The sequence below is a fragment of the Poecilia reticulata genome, chromosome 11, assembly GCF_904066995.2.
Source record: "Poecilia reticulata chromosome 11, P_reticulata-male-v2, whole genome shotgun sequence".
NCBI lineage: Eukaryota > Metazoa > Chordata > Actinopteri > Cyprinodontiformes > Poeciliidae > Poecilia > Poecilia reticulata.
This window is the reverse complement of record NC_088840.1, coordinates 14,019,677-14,039,698: the sequence shown is the minus strand read 5'-3', so window position 1 is coordinate 14,039,698 and position 20,022 is coordinate 14,019,677. Positions and strand designations below refer to the sequence as shown.

Genomic DNA, 20,022 nt, shown 5'->3' with positions numbered 1-20,022 from the left:
TTAGTAGTATTTTGTTTTTAAGCAATTTACAGTGCCTTCGAAAAGTATTGGCACCCCTTCAACTTTTCCAAATTTTGGTGCAAACATTTTTGAGGATTTTATGTGACAGGCCAATACAAAGTAGACAACAAGTGAAATGGAAAGAAAATGATTCCTCTATGTTCTTTTTTTTAATCTTTATTTTAAGGATTAAAAATCTGAAAAGTTTGGACTGCATTCATCTTTACCTTTAAACTTCTAAATAAAATGCGATGCAATCTGTTGTCTTCAGAAGTGAGTAACTTTAATCTCCGTGGACTTACTGGTGTTTTATGAAAGCCTTAAAGATTTGCTAGTGTATTTAGTGAACAAACAGCATCATGAAGACCAAGGAACACAGCAGACAGGTCAAGAAGAAAGTTCTGGGTAGGTTTAAAGCAGGGTTAGCTTATACAATAATATTTCAAACTCTGAACATTGCATAAATAAATGAGCTGTCTTATCACCTAAAAATGGAAAGAGTATGGCGCAACTGCAAACTCACCAATACGTGGCTGTCCACTTGAACTGCCTGACTGGGTGAGCGGAGCATTAAGCAGAGAAGCAGCTTTGGGGTTTTTCCATGAAGCTGGTTCTAGTGCAACTGCTTGCTCAACACCAACGTTTTATTTTTCCACAAGCTTCAGTTGTGGCACCAATAAATAAACTGATGCTGCCATGGTTTCAACTACAAGCTTAAACAGATGCAACAAAAAAAAAAAAAAAAAACCTTTTTGTTAGGCGTTGGGTGTAGACATTGAGAACAACAATATAAGCAACTGCAAAATTCTCTCATATTTCATATAATAATACAAATATGAGAGAATTTTGCAGTGGTGTTAATGTGTGCAAATATTATGATAATGATATCAGTTGTGAAATATGCCTGATTCCTTCATTCCTCTTTCTCATTTGTGCTGTCAGCACTTTTGCATTTTGTACATCTGCTGCTGTAAGACTAACCAGCTAAATATTAGATTAGCATTTAAATTGCACTTTCATAACAGAATATATTAGCCATCAATTGCACTCTGATTAGTCACTGATATTGTGATAATGATACATTCAAAATATTACCCAGCCCTAGTATTAACCCCATCTGACAGGACAATTATTCATTATACACTCTAAAAATATAATAATACAGCAATAAATCAATGCCCTTTATGGAAAAATAAAACCATTGTTGAAAGTCCTGGTAAAAGTTTCCCACAATCCCTAAAAAGGTGAATACAAATGCACACACATCTGACTTCTTTTTGTAAAAAAAAAGTCTTGAAATTTATTAAGTGTTTTTTTCTGTACTTCCACAGCTGTGAACCATGTTTGTTGGTCTCTCACATAAATTCCAATGAAGTACTTTGGAGTTTGTGGTTGTGATGGGACAAAATGTGAAAAAGTTCAGAGTGAATGAAATTTTGCAAGTCCTGTTTTTTGAATTACAAAAGTAAGACTTCTTTAGTTGTTTGGTTTGTTGTCGGGGTTAAATGAAAGCCCCCTTTTTGCTGTCTGTAACTATCATCCTCCTCTCGCCTGTCTGCCTGCCTGCTTCGGCGCATGATGTCCTGCAGATGGATTATGATGTTACATAACAAGGCAGTAAGCAATAGGATATTTGTTTTGGGCTTGGAACAGGATTATCGGCCGTACTCTGCGACGGCGGATAAATAATAACAGCGTAACACCAGGAAGAGCAGGAGCAGAAAGTTTGTGCAGCTTTTTCCATTTTGTTGACTCAAAAAAAAGTTTTTGAATTCTCCTAATATTTGCTTATGTTCCTCTTTGTTTTCTTACCTGCTATATTTGACAGATATTGCACCAAAAACATGTAGGAGTGCTTGATGCACCTGGATTAGTTCCCTTGTTTGTTTCAGTTTCTACTGAAAAAAGTGAATCTGAAAATAAATAACGTTGCTCCTGAGTTCACACCCATTTTTCTTTAGGAAAATACCAGTTAGCCTACGTTGTTCAAAGTAACAAAAACATTCTATAGATTTGAATAGTGAAAATATTTAGGCCACTTTTTACAGAAATGTTCCGACCTCTTTCCCTTGGAAACAAGTTTTTTGTTTTAATTACGGTTTGTCTCTGGAATAACAATTACTTACGTAATTGTTATTCCAGGTTGTTTTAAGAATGGATACGTATCATGGAAACAATGAGTATGGAAAATTTGTTTTTGATTTTTATGCTTTATGTTTTGTGAAGATCAGTTCTGTTTTTGTGCTGAAATAACATTAAATTAATTCCTTTGTTGTTGATTTGCTAAATCCCAATTTCAGTTTAATATTTTAGCCACCAGTATTCAAGTTCCTGAGCTACTGAAAACACATACAGATAAATGCACACTATTACAACTTTTATCTTTTTCTTTTACATAAAAGTCATGATCAAAATTAGGATATATCTTTGAAGAAAAAGGACAACATTGCAATTCGATGAAGGAAAACATTTTAATCGGTTTATGCTGCTTTGACAATGTATGTTGAGATATTTAGGGTTATGGCTAGTAACTTTCAGACAATAATTATTATTAAGAATGAACTATTTCATTAAATAACTGAGAGAACGTGCTTGTTTTGCAACATCTGAACCCTTATCAGTCCAACAAACGCTCTGTGTTACTCGACAGAACTCATATTTAAGCTTTGTGGTTTGCAGAGCGAGTTATGAGAAACGCCCTCTTCTCTGCTGTTGAAGTTAATGATTTTGCACAGGCTCAGTCAACGCCCTTGTCTTTACCAGCACACTCCCAGACTCCTGGCAGGTGCTGTGCTGTTCCCCTGAAAGCTTCGCCCACATGCAGCGCTGCGTTTTGTTTGGGTACCTCCCCCTTCGAGCAGCACTTCTCTGCCAAACAGGCCGCGTAAGAATGCTGTATTAAACGGCTATGGAAAGAAAACATAAAGATTGAGTCATTTATCCGTTGGATATGAGTTCCACCTGGGTCCCTCGGAGACAAAAAATTGCTCTTTCACAGATTATTCAAAATATTATGTGTCGGCATACTTTCGTTTTTTTCATAAATGCCGTTATTGCCATTTAAGAATGTCCTCACATATCTAAAATTCTTTCCGTTTTTGTCATTTTAAACGCCCATTTTATTGATAAAGGTGATTTTTTTTCTCTAGACATCCAGACTAGGGAGTGTTAAAATCTGACAGCAACATTGATTCTGATTCATGTTTGTTTTTGAGTAAAGTCTCTTATAAAACAATTGCTTCACTGTCACCAACATGAACTATTTTTTTTAAAGATTACTGTGGAAATATTATATTAATGAAATTTGTGGTTTTTAGTTTCAGTTCACACCCTGCGTAATACATATTCACAGATTTTCAGAAATTTTAAACATTTAAAAAGCCAGATTGTTTTTTTTTATTATTATTATTTTGGGTGGTGGGTTAATATGCAAGACTGGAGTCATCAATAATTGGCAAAATAAAATTGTCGATAAGTCGTGAAACTTTAAGTATCTTCACCTGTGAAAAATACAATTTTGTTAAGATTTCAACACAAGGGAATAAAAAAAAATCCCCATAATAGACAACCTGGACCAAAATATTTTGGAGAATAAATTAACCGATTTTTCCAAGCTTATTTGAAGGCCATTGCAGATTAATACATAACTTGGTTAAAGTTGACGTCGGGGGAGGACACGGCACAGCGAGCCAACTGGACCTGCTGGAGTAAAAGAACAGCTTTGTCTGCTGGTGGTTTAAGACATTAGGAAGAATTTAAACATGCTGCAGATGGACGGGTCATTCCTCTCTCATTAATGAGAGGAAGCAGTGCTAGTATGAGCAAATTTAGAGGGACGTGGGTGCCTTTTATTTTAAGTTTGGGTTTGAGGACATGATCCGTGGCCTTAACTCTGCAGACGCTCTCTGTTTGTTGTAGGTGGTGGAGCTCTGTTTGCTCTCAGTGAGATTATTCCATGAGGGTTTGCAGACGGGACGAAACGTAAAACTGTGTTGTCAGCTTTAAAGATCGTAGTAGTAGTGGAGTACTTCACAGCAGGCAAACAGGAAATTACTGAATTACACTAATGAGATGTGCTCTTGTGAATAAAGTTGACATTCAGAAAAAAAAAATTAACATTTTCTTCAGTAAAATAATTTCTTCCAACATCCTTTTGTAGGTTATTTACTCCCTGGGTGTCATGATCTACAAAGCTCTGGATTATGGCCTCAAAGAGAACGAAGAGCGAGAGCTCAGCCCGCCATTGGAACGACTGATTGACATGATGACCAACACGCAGAAAACTGAGACCGACCCTTGTCCTGACGAGGGCTACGAGGCCACCGAGGAGGAAGACGAGTGTGAGGAAGATGACGGGGATGAAGAACTCGACTCTGTTTCCTCTGCCAGCGAAGTGAGCAGCATCAAGAGCTACAGAGACGTTCTCTTGGTGAGTTGAGAATTTCTAAAAATCGTATCGACAGGTGAATTTTGTTCCTCCACCGCAGGCCTCTTGTTCAGTCAATTTGGACCTATTGATATCACCTAAATATTAGCTTTGTAGAAGCTCTGCAAAATTTCAGGTTATGCACAACTAGCCATTGAATGTTCACCATAATAATACAAATACTAATTGGGAAAGCTGGGAACTTTTTATACATTTTTTCCAAGGCACAGAAGCTTTTTGTTTTCATTTGACCTTAAAAGGCAGTGCTCCTTTGGCTGCACTGCAGTAAGTACAATTGAGCTATTGAAAATAAATTTAAATAGCTTTCTGTTGATTAACGCTGACATGTAGCAGCTGACCTTCTTGCTTGTGGACTGATCTGATGCAGGTATTGATGTTAAGTCATAAGAAAGCTGTTTGTTTGCTATTTCCCGTGGGTAAGAGAATCCTCACACTTCTATAATTAGCCTAAAAATGTCTTGTTGTGCTTGTGCCATTGATGTTTGTCAATTTATAAGAGTGAAAAGGCACGCCTACTTATTATTATAAAGCAAAAGTATGTAAATATGCAGCTTCTATAAAAGACTCTTTATGTTCATTTTGGCCATGTGCGTCCTCCACCTTGTACTTACATTTAAAGTTGTTAAAGTTGTGAACAGAGCAGAGCAGCAGCACGTCACACTCCAGGTGTAAATAAATCCCCGTTGGGAGTCGTCACACCGTAAGGTCCACAAGTACTCCTGGGTATACAAAGCAGTAAAGCTACGTAAACACCCTGTTTTGTTTTTTTTTTGTTTTTTTAGAGATAAATTAATAAATGAAGATTAAAATAAAAAAAGAAATTCTAATTAAATACCAGGGTTACAATAAAGTAAAAGGAGCAGGAGTCAGAAAAAAGCACCTATGACCTGATAATTGTTTTTTGTGCAAACAGCACACTTGATGCAGCCATGTTTGGCTGCTGATACTCCCGGTCACGCCCATCAGACAAACAGCAGAGCAATGTCATTCATCTGGTCCTGGTCTTTGTTCACTGGGACATAATTTGGTGACATGTATTTTCTCTAGCAGTTGACTTTTGTTCTGAAATATGTCAAAAGGGGACAGCCATAAATGGTGTGCGGGAAGAGCTAGTCAGACATCGGTTCACTAACTGGATCATCAGGTTCACCTTGGATATTTTTGCTCTTTTTTTTCAGTGTTGTGGTTTCAGTGACGTTGTCAGCTTGTTGTTAGGAATAAAAACGTCTTCCTACCTGACTTGGTAGGTGTCCCTACCGGTGCTGGTTGACAGACCAATCAGCTGCCTCTTGATTAACTCTGGTCTTTTATGCACATTTGCTTTGATGCATAATGGGGTTAATTTTGTAACATTCTGGTAAACGTAAAACATTTACTTCTATTAAGGATCTTGAAACACTTTATTTTTTCATTTGTGGTCCTTTTTTCTCAAACCTAATAAATGTTAATGAATCTGTATATGTTACAGCGCTTTGAAAAGAAATTTGTATTGGAAAAAAACTGAATCTGCAAGTCAGAAACTAAAAAAAAAATAAAAAATACAATAAAATAAAATAAGTCACTGATTCTTTCTATGAAATGCTCAGTTGTATTATATTATAACAATGAGAATACATTATTTAGTATTTTTTAAGAGATGTATACATGTAAATGAGCTCAGAAAAGCTTTTGGTCATCGACTGTTTTGTCTCCTTTTCTTCTGTAGATATGTTCTTCCCATCTGCCCAGCCCATCTGATGCTCCGAACCATTACCTGGCCGTGTGCCGAGCTCTTTATGCCGAGACAAGGGAACTTCACACGTTTCTGGAGAAGATAAGATGCGCCAAGGAGGTGAGAAAAATCTTGACATTAGCAGACCATTTTGACATGTTTTACCACTTGGTCACATCTTTCCATTACAGATGTAAAAATTAAGAGCTATAAGAGCTGGAAATAAATATGGGGAAAAAAAACGTAGTTCCCCAAATTGAAGGTAAAAAACTATAGTTTGATCTGAAAAAATTTGGAGGGACCGTGTGCAAAGGTAATACATGTATTTAAAACTTCAGCTCAGCTTAGTCAGATTGTTTTATCTTTCTAATAAGTCAAAGTGAAGTTGAGAATTTGAAAAAGGAAATTTTTTTTTTACTTTAAAAACATTTTACTTTAAAATGACAGAATGTGAAGGTTAAGTGTGTGAAATCACTGACATTTTTAAAAACAAAACTGAGAGTAGCTCGCACAGCAGATTTATTAGAGGCACGTTAAACGGTGTCATAAAAGGCAATCGGATCATTTTATTTCCTCCGGCGCGCTGTTGACACAGGACGAGATGGTTATCGCCAGGATCATGTGAGACAACATTCACTCATTACACAACATGTTCACTACGATAACGTATAGTTTGCCCATGTAGTAGTTCAGCTTGACGCTTGGCCACCCTCTGAATGTAGACATGTTGTTTTCCCCTCGTTTTACGTTGGCCAGAACCTTCGGCGGATGGAAGGCGAGACGCAGGAGGAACCCGAGAAAGACCTCAATGAGCTGCAAAATGCCGACTGGGTGAGAAAAAACGCCGGTAGATTTAAAATATATATGACCATGCGGTGGTAAACTCAAAGCTGCTGTGTTGCCTAACTTAACACTAAACATATTCCACACAGGCCCGCTTCTGGGTGCAGGTGATGCGCGACCTACGACACGGTGTGAAGTTAAAAAAGGTTCAGGAACGGCAGTACAACCCGCTGCCCATTGAGTACCAGCTGACGCCGTACGAAATGCTAATGGACGACATCCGTTCCAAACGCTACAAGCTGAGAAAAGTCATGGTGAGGGATTTACCCCCTACGGTGCTGCTTTTATTTTTTAGATATATCCAGCGTTGGATCATTTTTAATCAAATCGAATGTTGCTGTTCCAGGTGAATGGAGACATCCCCCCACGACTAAAGAAGAGTGCACATGAAATCATCCTTGAATTCATCAGATCACGGCCCCCTCTTAACCCTGTAAGCAGATCTGAATTTACTGTAACGCAAGACGTACAGCAAATGCAGCACCTTTTACACTTAGTTAAAATAAATGTATTCTATATTACAGTAGTATAAGCTCACGTGGATTGAAAATGTAAGCGGAGCAGAAAGAAATTCTATTTTCAACATAGTAATACATTTTCAAAGTCACCTGAGAAACACTTTTCATCCTGTCAGAGAATTCATGATCACCGTTAACTATAGATTGGAGGATCCATGATGCTGTGGGGCTGTTTTTCTTTTATTCGGGCATTTCAAGAGTTTGTGGCATCATCATTTTTTTAAATACCTGTCAGAGCATCTAACGTAGGTGGTTACTGGATCTTTCATTCAAATTTCTGTGGAAACATGTAGATGAACCTTTTTGAAAAAAAAAATGAAGAAAAAAAAGGTGTGGCTGACGACAAACCTTATAGAACATCCTGCATTTCATGTTACTTTAGCATAACTAGATGAATTTATCTGTGACAGACTGGCGACCTGTCCAGGGTGAACCCCGCCTCTCGCCCGGAACGTTAGCTGGAGATAGGCACCAACACCTCCCGATCCCACTAAGGGACAAGGGTGTAAAGAAAATGGATGGATGGATGGATGAATTTATACAACAAACAAAAAGTTATTCTGGTTTTCCTTTCTGCCAAGATCTCACTCGTGCTGCTGCTGTTTCAGGTTTCCGCCCGTAAGCTCAAGCCCCATCCTCCACGTCCGCGGAGTCTCCACGAGCGACTGCTGGAGGACATCAAGGCTGAAAGGAAGCTCCGGCCGGTTTCACCCGATATGATTCGAAGGCACCGCCTAGGTGAGGCGCACGAAAATGATGCGTACAGCCTGGCGTCCAAGCAGAATTGGTTAGCTAATTATTCTCTGCTGAGTGGAAGACGTTCTTAGTGGAAACTTTAGTGCACTAAGAATGTCTGGTTATAGAGAGAACATCAACTTAGAGCAGCGTCTAATTTTTCTAGAAATGTCAACGTGTTTAAACAAGGTGCACACAGAGTAAAAGCTCTGAACCTTCATTTGTTGTTTTTTAGTCTGATTTTATTTGACATCCCTGGTAAGGAGGAGTCCCTTTCATTTAAAGGGTTGCATAAATTGGTTTTAATTGTTGAAATCATTCAGCCAAGTTTATTTCAGATTACATTTTCTTTCAGTTCACAGGGTTTCTTCAAAGTCTTGAAAGGTCTAGGAAAGTTGAAAATTACATTTTTGTTTTTCCAGTTCTACAAAAAAAGGAAATTAAGTTTGGATAAATGACTTTCTTGCTTACACTGTTGCCATGTATTTTTTTTTTCAAGTTAGGAGCTTATCGTATTAATTTATCTGCAGATGAGATCTTTTATCTTAAATTTGCCACACCTAAATTTAGGCTTTATTCAAGATCTGGATTTTTTCTTCTTCTAGTTTTCAGTAAATTTTTTGCCCTCAGTATCTTCTGGGAACATTATTTAACACTGGACCTGTGGGTCTTCTTACACTGGTTTTGGTTTCTATTTTTTGATATTTTCAAACAAAATAAATTTATCTCAGATGAAAAACTCTGCTTAAAATACTTTATATATGTATAGAGATTTAACAAGTCTAAGTGTTTTTGAGAAATAGAGAATATAAGTTGGTCCCCACAAAAAAAGCATTAAAATGGCCCTTTACTGTGGTGCCTGATTAGAAAAAATCCTTTTTGTTGTATCCGACATGCAGTTGAGAAAATCTAACAAGGTAAATGTTTTGCACTCAGATGGTCAGAATAATATGAAACCTCCCAAAAAGCGACTTGGTAAGTTTGTATTTTGCCTTAAAATAATGTTATCATATTCACATCTCAAAATGGGCCATCGAATTACGGGTCAGTTTCTCTGTTGGCATCTGTAGGAGGGTTTTGTTGCTTCAAAACTAACCATCTTTGTGAAACACTTGGGATTAAATCTGAGCTCAGCTCGTTTTTAAAAATTCTAACTTTCCGAATTTTACTATTTAACATCACTGTTCATTTTAACATTTTCTTTTTCCTCTCCCCCCGCCCCTCCAAACATGGGCATTTCTGTTAGTCATGCGACCTCTAAGCATGTCTTACAGTTTTGACTCATCAGGTAAATTTTCATGGTGGTCGTTGTGCTCTTATTATAACATCTGTGTGTCATTCCAGGCTGTTTTTAGAACAAGCTTCTCCTTCTCCATAATTTTACCACTTTTAATATAGTTTGATAGTTGTCTCGTACAGTTGTATTAAAAAACACACACACACACACACCAGTGTCATACACTTGTTATTCTGATAAAAGCACCACAGGGGGACGCTGAGTCAACGCAGTGCAACTTAACCTGAGTATGTCTGGCATTTACACATTTCTCTTTTGTTTTGGAGGTAACACTAGAGATAGTGCAGAAATATAATACATACAAGTCTGGTTAGAAGTTTACATACACTCATCATGGACATGAATGTCTTTCACTTTGAGCTTTTAATGATTTGTTTTCCAGGGTGGGCTGACTATGAAGTCATTGTGAAACAACTAATTTTGCTCCCATTGACAAGCTTCCTTTTTCAAAATTGGGAGAGTTTGTTTGATTGTTACTGCTTTTAAGGATGGTGCATAACTTGACTGTTGGTATAGTGTTTTTTGTTTTTTTTTAGATTTGAAAGCCTTATCCTGACTCCTATAGATGTACTTACTGCCATTGTGACCAAAAAGCTCAGCTTTTGACTCATCTGAGCATAGAGAGCTTTTCTCCAAAATGCATTTTGCTCGTCAGCACAGGCAAATTTTAGTCGAGCTTTAAGATGTCTGTGTTTCTTTCTTGGTCAGCCCTCTCTCATTCTGTGGTGACAGAAAACCGTCTTCACTCTGAACAGACACATTCTTGTTCCAGTAGTTTAGATTAAGTCCTCGGTGCCTAAATGTCGGCCGCTACAGCTCGGCCTCTGGTCCTGTCCTGCTGTTCAACGTTAGGAAGAAATGTACGTCAGCTCATGTTTAAGTGTTCCTTAACATTACGGTCAATTTTCTTTCATCTGAATGTATAGCTTAGCTTTTCTTCCAGAACTTGGCAAAGTGGCAAAAAGTACAGAAATGACATTCAGTGCTTGTAAATTTCTGTCAAACCAGACATTTTCAGACTGATGCGACTTTACAAACCAGCGCTCTGCTCCGTCTCTGCAGCCTGGTCACTCTAATCTGCCCTCGCTTGATAAATTTGTGGAAATTACATAACGCTGCTGCCAGTGGTTTGGCTTCACATGTAGGTGAAAGGCAGATGACAGTTTTAATGTGCCGTTAATCCTCACAGGAGGATGACGGTAAACCTTTGCACTGTGGCTGCACTCATCGTCTTCCTCTGTTTGTTTTTTTTTTGACACATCCCTTCATGTACCTTTCCCTTTGTGCTTTTAGCTCTGACGCACAACCTGTTTATGCCTGATTGTGGAGCACCACAGCAGTCTCTAGTACCATCACACTTGGACCTATCCTCTTGTTCAGTGTTAGCAAGAAATGTATATCCGTTTAATCTCCAGCTGAATGTGACGTTTGCTGAATTTTTTCCCCCTTCAGGTGCAGGGAAAAGTATCAGCACCCCTCAGGACTTGTTCCGCAGTCCAGGTAAAGCATGCGCCTCTGGTTTGTTTAATCGCCATGGAGATGATCTGCAACATAAACATTATTATTTTAGTAATCAATTAGACGATTAATCAGATAAAAAATACTGCCACATTTTGCAGGTTTCTCATTTAAGTCTTTTTTTAATGCAACATTACATTAAGAGATGCTAACAAATAATTTAATTTCTTTAAAACAGGACACTAAACATTTTTATTGGATAAAAGGATGTATCTGCATAAAAAAAAACATAATAATAATTCTAACATCAACATGTGGAAGCTCAGTCCTTTCTGCTGAGCTTTCACAATACAGTTTATGTCTAATAAACTGTTATAACCTGCTAAAATGATATAAATAATGTGTTGATTCTTTTTTTTAATTAACAAATTAATAATTGGATGGAAAAGGTGGTTAAGGAGATTTCTTTACAGAATTTGAACCAGGTGCCACTTTTGGGTTGAACACATTTACAAAGTTTAAAAAAAAATTTTTTTTTATCTTAAATGCAAAATATATATTTTATTTGTACAGTGTTGTCTTAATTACTGCTCTCACGGTTTTGTTCTTCATCAAAACAGCTTTTTTTTTTGTTAGTCTGTATACGATTAATCGATAATTAGTTGACGATTATATCAATAATTGATCAGTCCGATTAATTGTTTCAGCCCTGAAACATAAGCCGGTTTATTTTGCCTTAGTGGCGACTTGCAAACATTTGAATGAGGCGTTTTTGACCCACAGCGTCTCCTGATGGGCAGAGGAAGTTGGCTGGCAGCACCCACTCTCTGGCCAGTGGGATGGCAGGAACCCCTCAAAGAGCCCAGCAGCTGAGCCAGAGGAAGAGACTCCTCAAAGCTCCCACACTGGCCGAACTGGACAGCTCCGAATCTGAGGTGAGTCTTCAGATCACACCGAATGATCGTCTGCATATATGTGGAGAGGAAAATCAAAAAAATCTATCAACGTTCCGCTATCTTGAGAGCTTTATTTGGGCTTTTTAATACACAGTTTTGTTTAACGGTGCGTTGTCATCTGACCAACAGGAGGAGCCCACAAAGAGCAGCTCCAGCAGGTCCACGTCTTTACTGGAGGACACGTCTCCTAAGACTGCTGCGGAGAAGAGAGGTGCGATCCAACACAGAGGAGTCTTTAATGAAAATATTAAATCGGTTACACCCTCCATCTCCTCATCCATTCCTATTTAAATGTTTTAATTCCTGCAGCGCCTCCGAAGTTCCTGCCCGTTTCCGCCACTCCTCAGCCAGAGAAGCACCAGGCTCTTCAGAGGCGGCACTCTGTTGAGAGGGAGGCGCCTGCTTTTGTTCGGTCTTTTGCACCACCGTCCAAGCAGAGCTCCAAGTCGTTGGTGAGTTAACTGAGGGAGTCGTGTGTTACTACTAGAGATGTGCAAGTCAGGTTTTTTTTTTTCCTACCCAGGTTTCGTTGAGGTTAAAGCTGTTTTTCTTTTAGTAATGTAGCACACACAAGAGAAAATTGTGCTGCAGGCTCTTTGGTAGAGATGAGCGTTTTTGGTTGACGCGAACCTTTATTTGATGCTTTAATAAACTAAGAAAAGTAATCAAATACATGCTTTTGGTTGATATTTTTATAGAGTTTTAAAGGTGGGAGTTGTTTAGACCTGTCACAATAAGAAATGATCTAAGGAATGATTGTGATAAATGTTAAAATTGTTTTGAGACCATTTTCAAATAATATTTTGATTAGGGCAACATAATGCAAGTTTACCTTCTCAAAGACCAGCACATTTTGAAAATATATTTAAAATATCAGAAATAATACAAAAAAAATAAAACAAAAAAACAATAAAAGAAAAATAAAAAGCACATAAATGAAACGAATCATGAAGTCAACAAAATTGCCCTTCAAAAAATATTAATCATCAGAATGGAAATTGTCAAGATCATTTTTAATTTATTCTGTGATTAACTGCTTATTGAGACAGGGTTGGAGTTGTTAGTTATTGGTGCATTTAATGGAAAAAAAAAAAAGAAAAATAAAAAAAATATCAGATTTTCCAGTTGGCTTTTTATTCTCAGTTTGTTTCCACTGATTGATCTGTGCCTTTCTAGTTATTACTGGTGCCTACTTGGCAGATCTTTGAAAACACTGAATTAGTTTGTAGAGATCTAACTAAGTTGATGCAAAAAATACTGAAAAAAATAAAAACTGCAGTTTTGCTATTCACTAAAAATAAATTGTAGGATTGCAGTTGTTTTAGGCAATTTTTTTGCTTTTCCTTCAATCTACAAAATTGACTTTTGGTTGATGAATATGACTAGTAGAATACAAAGTATGACTTTGCACTCAGCAAAAGGTTTATGACTGACAGGCAAAGAAAAAAAGAGATCCTTGCATGATTAGTTAAGGTGTGGTCCAAGATGAAAGCAAGTAGTTTTTTTAAGCAACCATTACTGGTCAGACTTGTCGGACGGAAATTTCCAGTCACTTATTAAACTATCGCCGCATTCCTTGTGGTCAGCTGACCTGCCTGCTGTCCAGTCGACTAAATCACAGCAAATATGTTGAGACAAAAAGCTGCTGTTCATTTATTTGCTACAAAAATATCAGCCTACTCACCTTAGGAGTTTATAAAAGGAGCTTTTTTTTATGACGCCAAAGATGTCATAAATCGAACCAACCTATCCTTTTTTTTGTTGCAGTATTTATCAGTCTAATGATAAAATAAGTCTGTGTTATTACTGTGGTCACGTTTAGCAGCAACAGTAGAAGTTGAAAATGTCGGCTTAATGTCCTCCTGTCCTGTGACTGCTTATTTGTTTACAATGAGGTCACCGGCTGAGCTTTTCTGTGCTCAGTCGTATGATTCCAGTGAGGCTGACAGGATGTAATTGAAACCACAGGACTGCTGTGCTAAGAGGGCCATTTGGGGAATATGTTCCTTCTCGCTGCTTGTTTTTAGGACTCAGGACATTAGAGACCTGGGTCTCTAATGTCTAGAAAAGGTTTGACATGTGAGAAAATGTTCATCTAAAACTGGTAATTAAATTGCTTTATTGTGTATTTCAGCTATTTGAGACAATTTCTATTACATGTGTGACAATGGCAGATTATGTTCCTTTATAACTTAGCTGTGGCAATAAACTTAGTCACTTAAGAGCGCTGAATGGTGAAGTTTTACCAGCAACTGCATCAAAATGAAAATTTGGAACAATATTAATATTCAATATTAATATTGCTGTTTTAATCAATGCAATGCCTATATTATATATATGTTTCCTACCCTTTGAATTCAACCACACTGCTGACATTATTTCTGTGCTTCAGTTAAACACACATAATCCTCTGCTTAAGCACTACCAGTATTATGTAAAATAAACTTTTTTGAGCTTTATATCATGTTATAATGTTATTCTGTCATCAAAAAACATATCTGGAGTGTTGCCTTGATTCTTTTCATGCATGATTAAGAAATCCTTTAATCTCCCATGGCAACCATCTAAAATGCCTGAGTGGACCTAGCGCCCCTACCCGATTCCTCCACTCAGCTCCTTCAGACTAGCCAGCAGCAATTAGCAAACACCTGGTGGAATTGCAGATTGACTGAGCAGATACGAGCTATTTCTAAGTGCAAAGTTGGTAAAAATGTTGTTAAAGGGTTATTAGAGGAATGCTGTGTTGTGATAACTTCCTGATGTCGGAGTTCCAGAAAGAGAGTTTTTTTAAAGGGACAGAGGCCCAATTTCAAGGCCTTGTATAACAAAGTTAAATTTCTTTCAACTAGGGATATTTGATATATACAGCATCTTTATAACAACTAAAGGTAACATAGTTACTTGATTGTGGTGTAAAATGGCACTATGGGCTTAGAAAATGCACAATACTGCCCCTTTCAACCTTTGTGTGGGCATTATGTGAATCCTAAAGGATCACATCGGGCTTCTCGGCACGCACAACAAAAGACATGCTGCCATCATAATGATGAACCACCAAATTCATCACAGTGGAAAACAGTCAAGGCTCCACTGCCTGCAATAGAGGAAGCACTGGATTGTTGTTGAGCCCCAGAAGACCTTTCTGACCCCCACAGAGATCCCCATGTGTTGTTTTTAAGGTGCTATGGGACACCACCCATGTAGAATCTACATGTCAGTTTTATCCAGTGTAACGAAAGTAAAACAGTCAGATCTTTCCAGTAGCCTTCACTTTCTGATGCTTCCTCCTGTACCTCATTAGCATATTTATTCAGGTTAGCCAAACTGTCTGACAAACTTACTTGCAGTCAGGTTTTTTTAATTTTTTTTAATATATAACGCTGCAGCAGACTGGGATTCCCACTGGGAAGGTGACTTCATCTGTGTCCTGTTTGTTCATCGCTGTCTGATTTTTCTCTTTTCTTACATGAAATGCGAAGAACAAATAACAAGCAGGACTTTAGGGAAGCCAAGCAGGGACATCTCAGTTCTTGGAAGTTTTTTTTTTTTTTTTGCACATCTCCGAGGCAGCAGCAGCTGAGCTCTTTTCGTGTCTTCGATTGAACTAAATGACTGCAATCATGCCATCAAACTAGCTTTCATGTTTTGCTTCTTATGAAATCAGATTTCACTTTTTTCCATACGTGTAGAGCCGTTAGGTTTACTATAAATTATTACATAACGGATTCTGAAAATATCCTTTGAGGGACGGGTGTTTTCTTATTAAATTCTACTAAACATGCTGCATGTGATTAAGCGTGTTGGAGTACAAGGTGCTGCTGTTTCAGTCTCAATGTCCTGTTCCCTTTCCTCCCGCCCGCTGGTCAGGTGGAAGCAGCCGGCGGCGCTCAGGTCACGGTATGTCACCGTTAACTTGCACATCATCAGATTATCCCATCAACATCACCGTGTTAGGGAAACCATCTTCAGCACTGTATGATTGGTTTTATTTAAAGGGTTGTGTAAGGTCTGTCTGGGTGAGAGTACCGTCTGCGTAGTGATTGAAATTAGCTTAAGCTGGGTTATGAAACAAGACAGAAGGTGGGGGGGGGGGAAAAATTCCTCAGTGGAGAAATTTGTTGGGAGTTTCTCTTGCATAACTGCAGGTGTTGTTTGTTGCAAACCCATGTGCAAATAAGTCAGTTATAGGATGATGAGTAAATATAAAGTTTCTAGAAAACCCAAATTGACTTACTGGAAGTTCATAGAACATCACCTGCAGATTCTGCACTCATCATCTTTCCTCGAGGTGTCATTCATGTGAACGGTTTGTGTTTCCGTTACTCCCATATCGCTGCGTTTCCGGTCTTCTGACGATGCTGGGTGTTTTGTGTTTTACTCCATTCATGTGGTATTTATCTCACTGGAAGAAAACGCCACATTCCTAATGTTTGTCTCCTCTTCCATGAATGGAAGTTTTCAGATGTGATGTGTTGTTTATTTATTTATTTACTTTTTTTTTTTTTCCCCTGCAGGAGGAGTTCTGTTATCCTGTGGAGTGTTTGACTCTGACGGTGGAGGAAGTGATGCACATCAGACAGGTTCTGGTCAAGGCAGAGCTGGAGAAGTTCCAGCAGTACAAAGACGTCTACAACGCTCTGAAGAAAGGAAAGGTGGAGTTCTCTTGTTGCGTCGAAATGTTCATTATTTGAATGCTCAAGCGTCGTCCTCATCCATGTTTTTCCGTCTTTAGCTCTGCTTTGCATGTCGAACCAAAAAGTTCTCCCTCTTCACCTGGTCCTACACCTGCCAGTTCTGCAAAAGGTAAACCCGTACTGTTCATCTTGATCACCGGTTCGGCAGGTTTTAGCTTAAGTGAAAAATGTACCAACATACATCTACTTAGCATGACTACTCTTCGAATTTGGGGAGTTGTTCAGTGTTCAGTCTGGAAATGCATGAAATTTTGCATTGATACTTTATAGAGGAAAGTATATTAGTTTATAAATGAGATTCTTGCACAGTCTTCTCAGCGATGTCAATATTTTCTAAGTCTGAATAGGTACAGTAAAGAAGCTATATAAATACATATAAATATAGTATTTATATGTTCATCCCTTTACCGTCAAAAACTTTGTCTTTGATTTGCTACATCTCAGTACTGAACCAAAAGCTCGGTCAACGATCAAAGAGAGCTGTTTTTGTGTTTCACGTTGGGTATAGATACCAAATAAAGCAGTGGCGCTTGTGAATTCTTTAGTTTAATTTTTAAAAAAATAAATAAAATCACAGACAACAAACTGTTATCAAAACGTTCAGCTTTATCCTGTCTGAATTTCAATAGATTTTTTTAAATGGAGCCGAGCGACCTTGGCCACGACGCCACAAAAAGCTGCAGAATCGGGAACATTTTATTTTTCTGTAAGTGTATTTAGATGTCAGGAATATAATTAAAACTTATGAATAAATCCCAAAAATATTATTCAGGAATATTTTTAAAGGGGAAAAATACAGAGTTGATAAATATCAGACAGACTATCTCAGACAACATGCAGCTTTTTAAATGTTTTTTTAGCTACTCACTGACAAGTTTAAACAAAATTTAATTCGGGTGGGTTTTTCCTGCCTTATCTTTTGTGTTTTTATTCAGCATCTCTTCAGTCATATCCAACTTAAAAGTTATGTTTCATCTCTTTCAGACCAGTGTGCGCCCAGTGTTCAAAAAAGGTAGGAGGCTGTCAGCTTTTGATGCTTTTCAACCACCAGTCCTCTACATGTACTTGATAAACTGCATGAAAACCTTTTATCCGTCTTAAATATTTTGCTTATTTCATCTATCCTCCCCAGATGCGGCTACCATCTAAGCCCTATTCCACTCTGCCCATCTACTCTCTTGGCCCCAGTGCAGGAACTAAAGACGTCGCCCGTGTAGCTTCGGCTCCACCGGAACCAGAGAAACACGCGCCTGGATACGGCAGACACAGTCTACGCCGAAGGTCGTGGCCGAACGACGGCAAAGACAAAAGAAAGTCCGGTGTGTAGAATTTTAACGTTCCTCCTCGCTGTTTGCAGGCTGTCCAAGCACAGCAGCCGAGACGGGCAGTCGAAGGACGAACTGGAGCTGCCCAAAGAGCTGACAGAGGACTGGGTCACCATGGAGGTCTGCGTCGACTGTAAAAAGTTCATCACGGAGATCATCTGCTCCAGCAAGCGCAGCCTGTCGGTTGCGTCCAAAAGAGCCCGCCTGAACCGCAAAACTCAATCGTTCTACATGGCGTCGTCCAAGTCGGCCAGCTTCCACCCCGCAGAGCGCCCCATTAGTGAAATGTAGGACGGAGCCGGCGTTCTTTATTCAAAGTATCCTCCCAGGTTTTGGACGCTTTATTGAAATCTATAAAGAAAATCCACATTTGACACGGACTGCTACCCAAAAAAAATTTCTTAAGTTGCCGTGCAAATCTGGAAGTAGTGTCCCTCTCAGGAAAAGCAACAGGCATTACATTAGCTGTGATACTCATGAATATGTGGCAAAGATCCCCATAACCACTGTTAAGCACAGTGGAGGAGCTGTGATGCTGTGGGCCTGTTTTGCTTCCAAAAGCCAATAGGAACCTTGTCTGAGTCCTTCACTCAAACTAGGGATGATATGATGCAGAAAGCCAAAAGATGTAGTGATATCGTGTAAATATCGCAGAGGCCCAATCAGTGTCTAACGTCGATAAGCTTTCCAGTTCCCGTTTACTTCTTGCACTCAGGAAGATTAACCGACAGAAATGCACTGTACAGTCTCTTTCTTGCGAGGTCTGATCTCCGCCTCTCTCATCCTTCCAGCAGTAAATCCTTTTGCCAAAAGTTTCACCTTCTCAGCCAGATCAAACGAGTTACTGCTGTTATCTCATATTACTGAGGGGCTCAGATTGCCTGTATTTTTCAGGGTTTTTTTTTTTTTTTTTTTTTTTTTGCTATTTAAACTAAATGTATATTCATTTATGTGCAAGGTGCCAAAATGTAATTTCTTTGAATGCCTTTGTAGCTGCAGAACTATTGTACATAATGTGTGATAAACTAAATGACGGTATCTTTACTTTCTCAACTCTTTGTGCTCCAAAGTGGGCCGCAGACGTACATGAAGGATTTTAGAAAGTGTACATGTTGTATATTCATATCGTTCCAAATTCAAATTTAATATAAACTTATTAAGGTATTGTTTTATTATTTTCCAGATTTCTGGCCATTAGAATGACAGTTTTTAGTATATTATGTTGTGCAATGAGTTTTAAAAAAATCCTTTGTTAACGTTAAGCACTTTATTTGGACCAAATTATTGTTTGTTTGGTTTTTAATCTAAAATATTAATTATATAAATAATATTTTTAAAAGGTCCCTTATGAATACATTAAATGTTTCAATAAGCGTTTCAAAGCAAAGTAATAAAGAATGCTACACAGAATTGAATGTAGACAGTTTAAGATTTTACCTTAAGAACGTATTTTCATTTTAAGTGGTTCTATCAGTCCTGCACACACACACGCACACACACACACACACACACACACACACACACACACACACACACACACACACACACACACACACACACACACACACACACACACACACACACACACACACAGAGATCACCAAATAGATACAAAGCTTAACCAGCCTGTTTAAGAAATGTCGATGCAATTTAAAAAATCAATAAAGCAATCCATAAATCCAATTTTATTTTGGAGCTCTATAAGGAATGTGTGCATGCTGTAGTGAGAACTGTCTGTTTTTATCAGAGAAATTAAAATAAAGTCATCATGATTCTTAAATTTGACTCAGTCTCTCTGTCATGTGGTGTAAAATTTCCTCAAATGTTTCACAAATGGCCTTTTGATGCTCTGCTGCTGTGTGCCAGCTGACCTCTGAAGACCCAGAACAGAGATAAGTGGCTAACACAAATGTACAACTATATGAATATTTCACAAATGGTCAGGACCTCAAAGTCTATGAGTATGGTAGGCTAAAAGTGCCCCTAAATTTAAATAATATATGCCACAACTTAATAACAGAACTGTGAAAACTTAAAT

General features: G+C 38.2%; 1 protein-coding gene across 5 annotated transcripts in view; it reads left to right on the top strand.

The window, feature by feature from the left end:
• Positions 1 to 19,764, top strand: part of spire1a (spire-type actin nucleation factor 1a) — a 30,709-nt gene extending 10,945 nt beyond the window's left edge. The window contains exons 3-19 of one of the 5 annotated variants that reach the window (XM_008421971.3): positions 4,160 to 4,429; positions 6,153 to 6,278; positions 6,915 to 6,989; positions 7,091 to 7,255; positions 7,348 to 7,434; positions 8,128 to 8,257; positions 9,501 to 9,542; positions 11,004 to 11,051; positions 11,793 to 11,944; positions 12,095 to 12,176; positions 12,275 to 12,417; positions 15,833 to 15,862; positions 16,480 to 16,617; positions 16,698 to 16,768; positions 17,644 to 17,671; positions 17,792 to 17,940; positions 18,017 to 19,764. In XM_008421971.3, the coding sequence (XP_008420193.1) occupies positions 4,160 to 4,429; positions 6,153 to 6,278; positions 6,915 to 6,989; positions 7,091 to 7,255; positions 7,348 to 7,434; positions 8,128 to 8,257; positions 9,501 to 9,542; positions 11,004 to 11,051; positions 11,793 to 11,944; positions 12,095 to 12,176; positions 12,275 to 12,417; positions 15,833 to 15,862; positions 16,480 to 16,617; positions 16,698 to 16,768; positions 17,644 to 17,671; positions 17,792 to 17,940; positions 18,017 to 18,275 (1,995 nt within the window). In that variant the 3' untranslated portion in view covers positions 18,276 to 19,764. Of the gene's footprint in view, positions 1 to 4,159; positions 4,430 to 6,152; positions 6,279 to 6,914; positions 6,990 to 7,090; positions 7,256 to 7,347; positions 7,435 to 8,127; positions 8,258 to 9,190; positions 9,230 to 9,500; positions 9,543 to 11,003; positions 11,052 to 11,792; positions 11,945 to 12,094; positions 12,177 to 12,274; positions 12,418 to 15,832; positions 15,863 to 16,479; positions 16,618 to 16,697; positions 16,769 to 17,643; positions 17,672 to 17,791; positions 17,941 to 18,016 lie in introns of all 5 variants that reach the window. The other 4 variants (XM_081612336.1, XM_008421973.3, XM_008421974.3 and 1 more) reach the window with 4 other exon arrangements.
• The last annotated feature ends 258 nt before the right edge of the window (positions 19,765 to 20,022 follow it).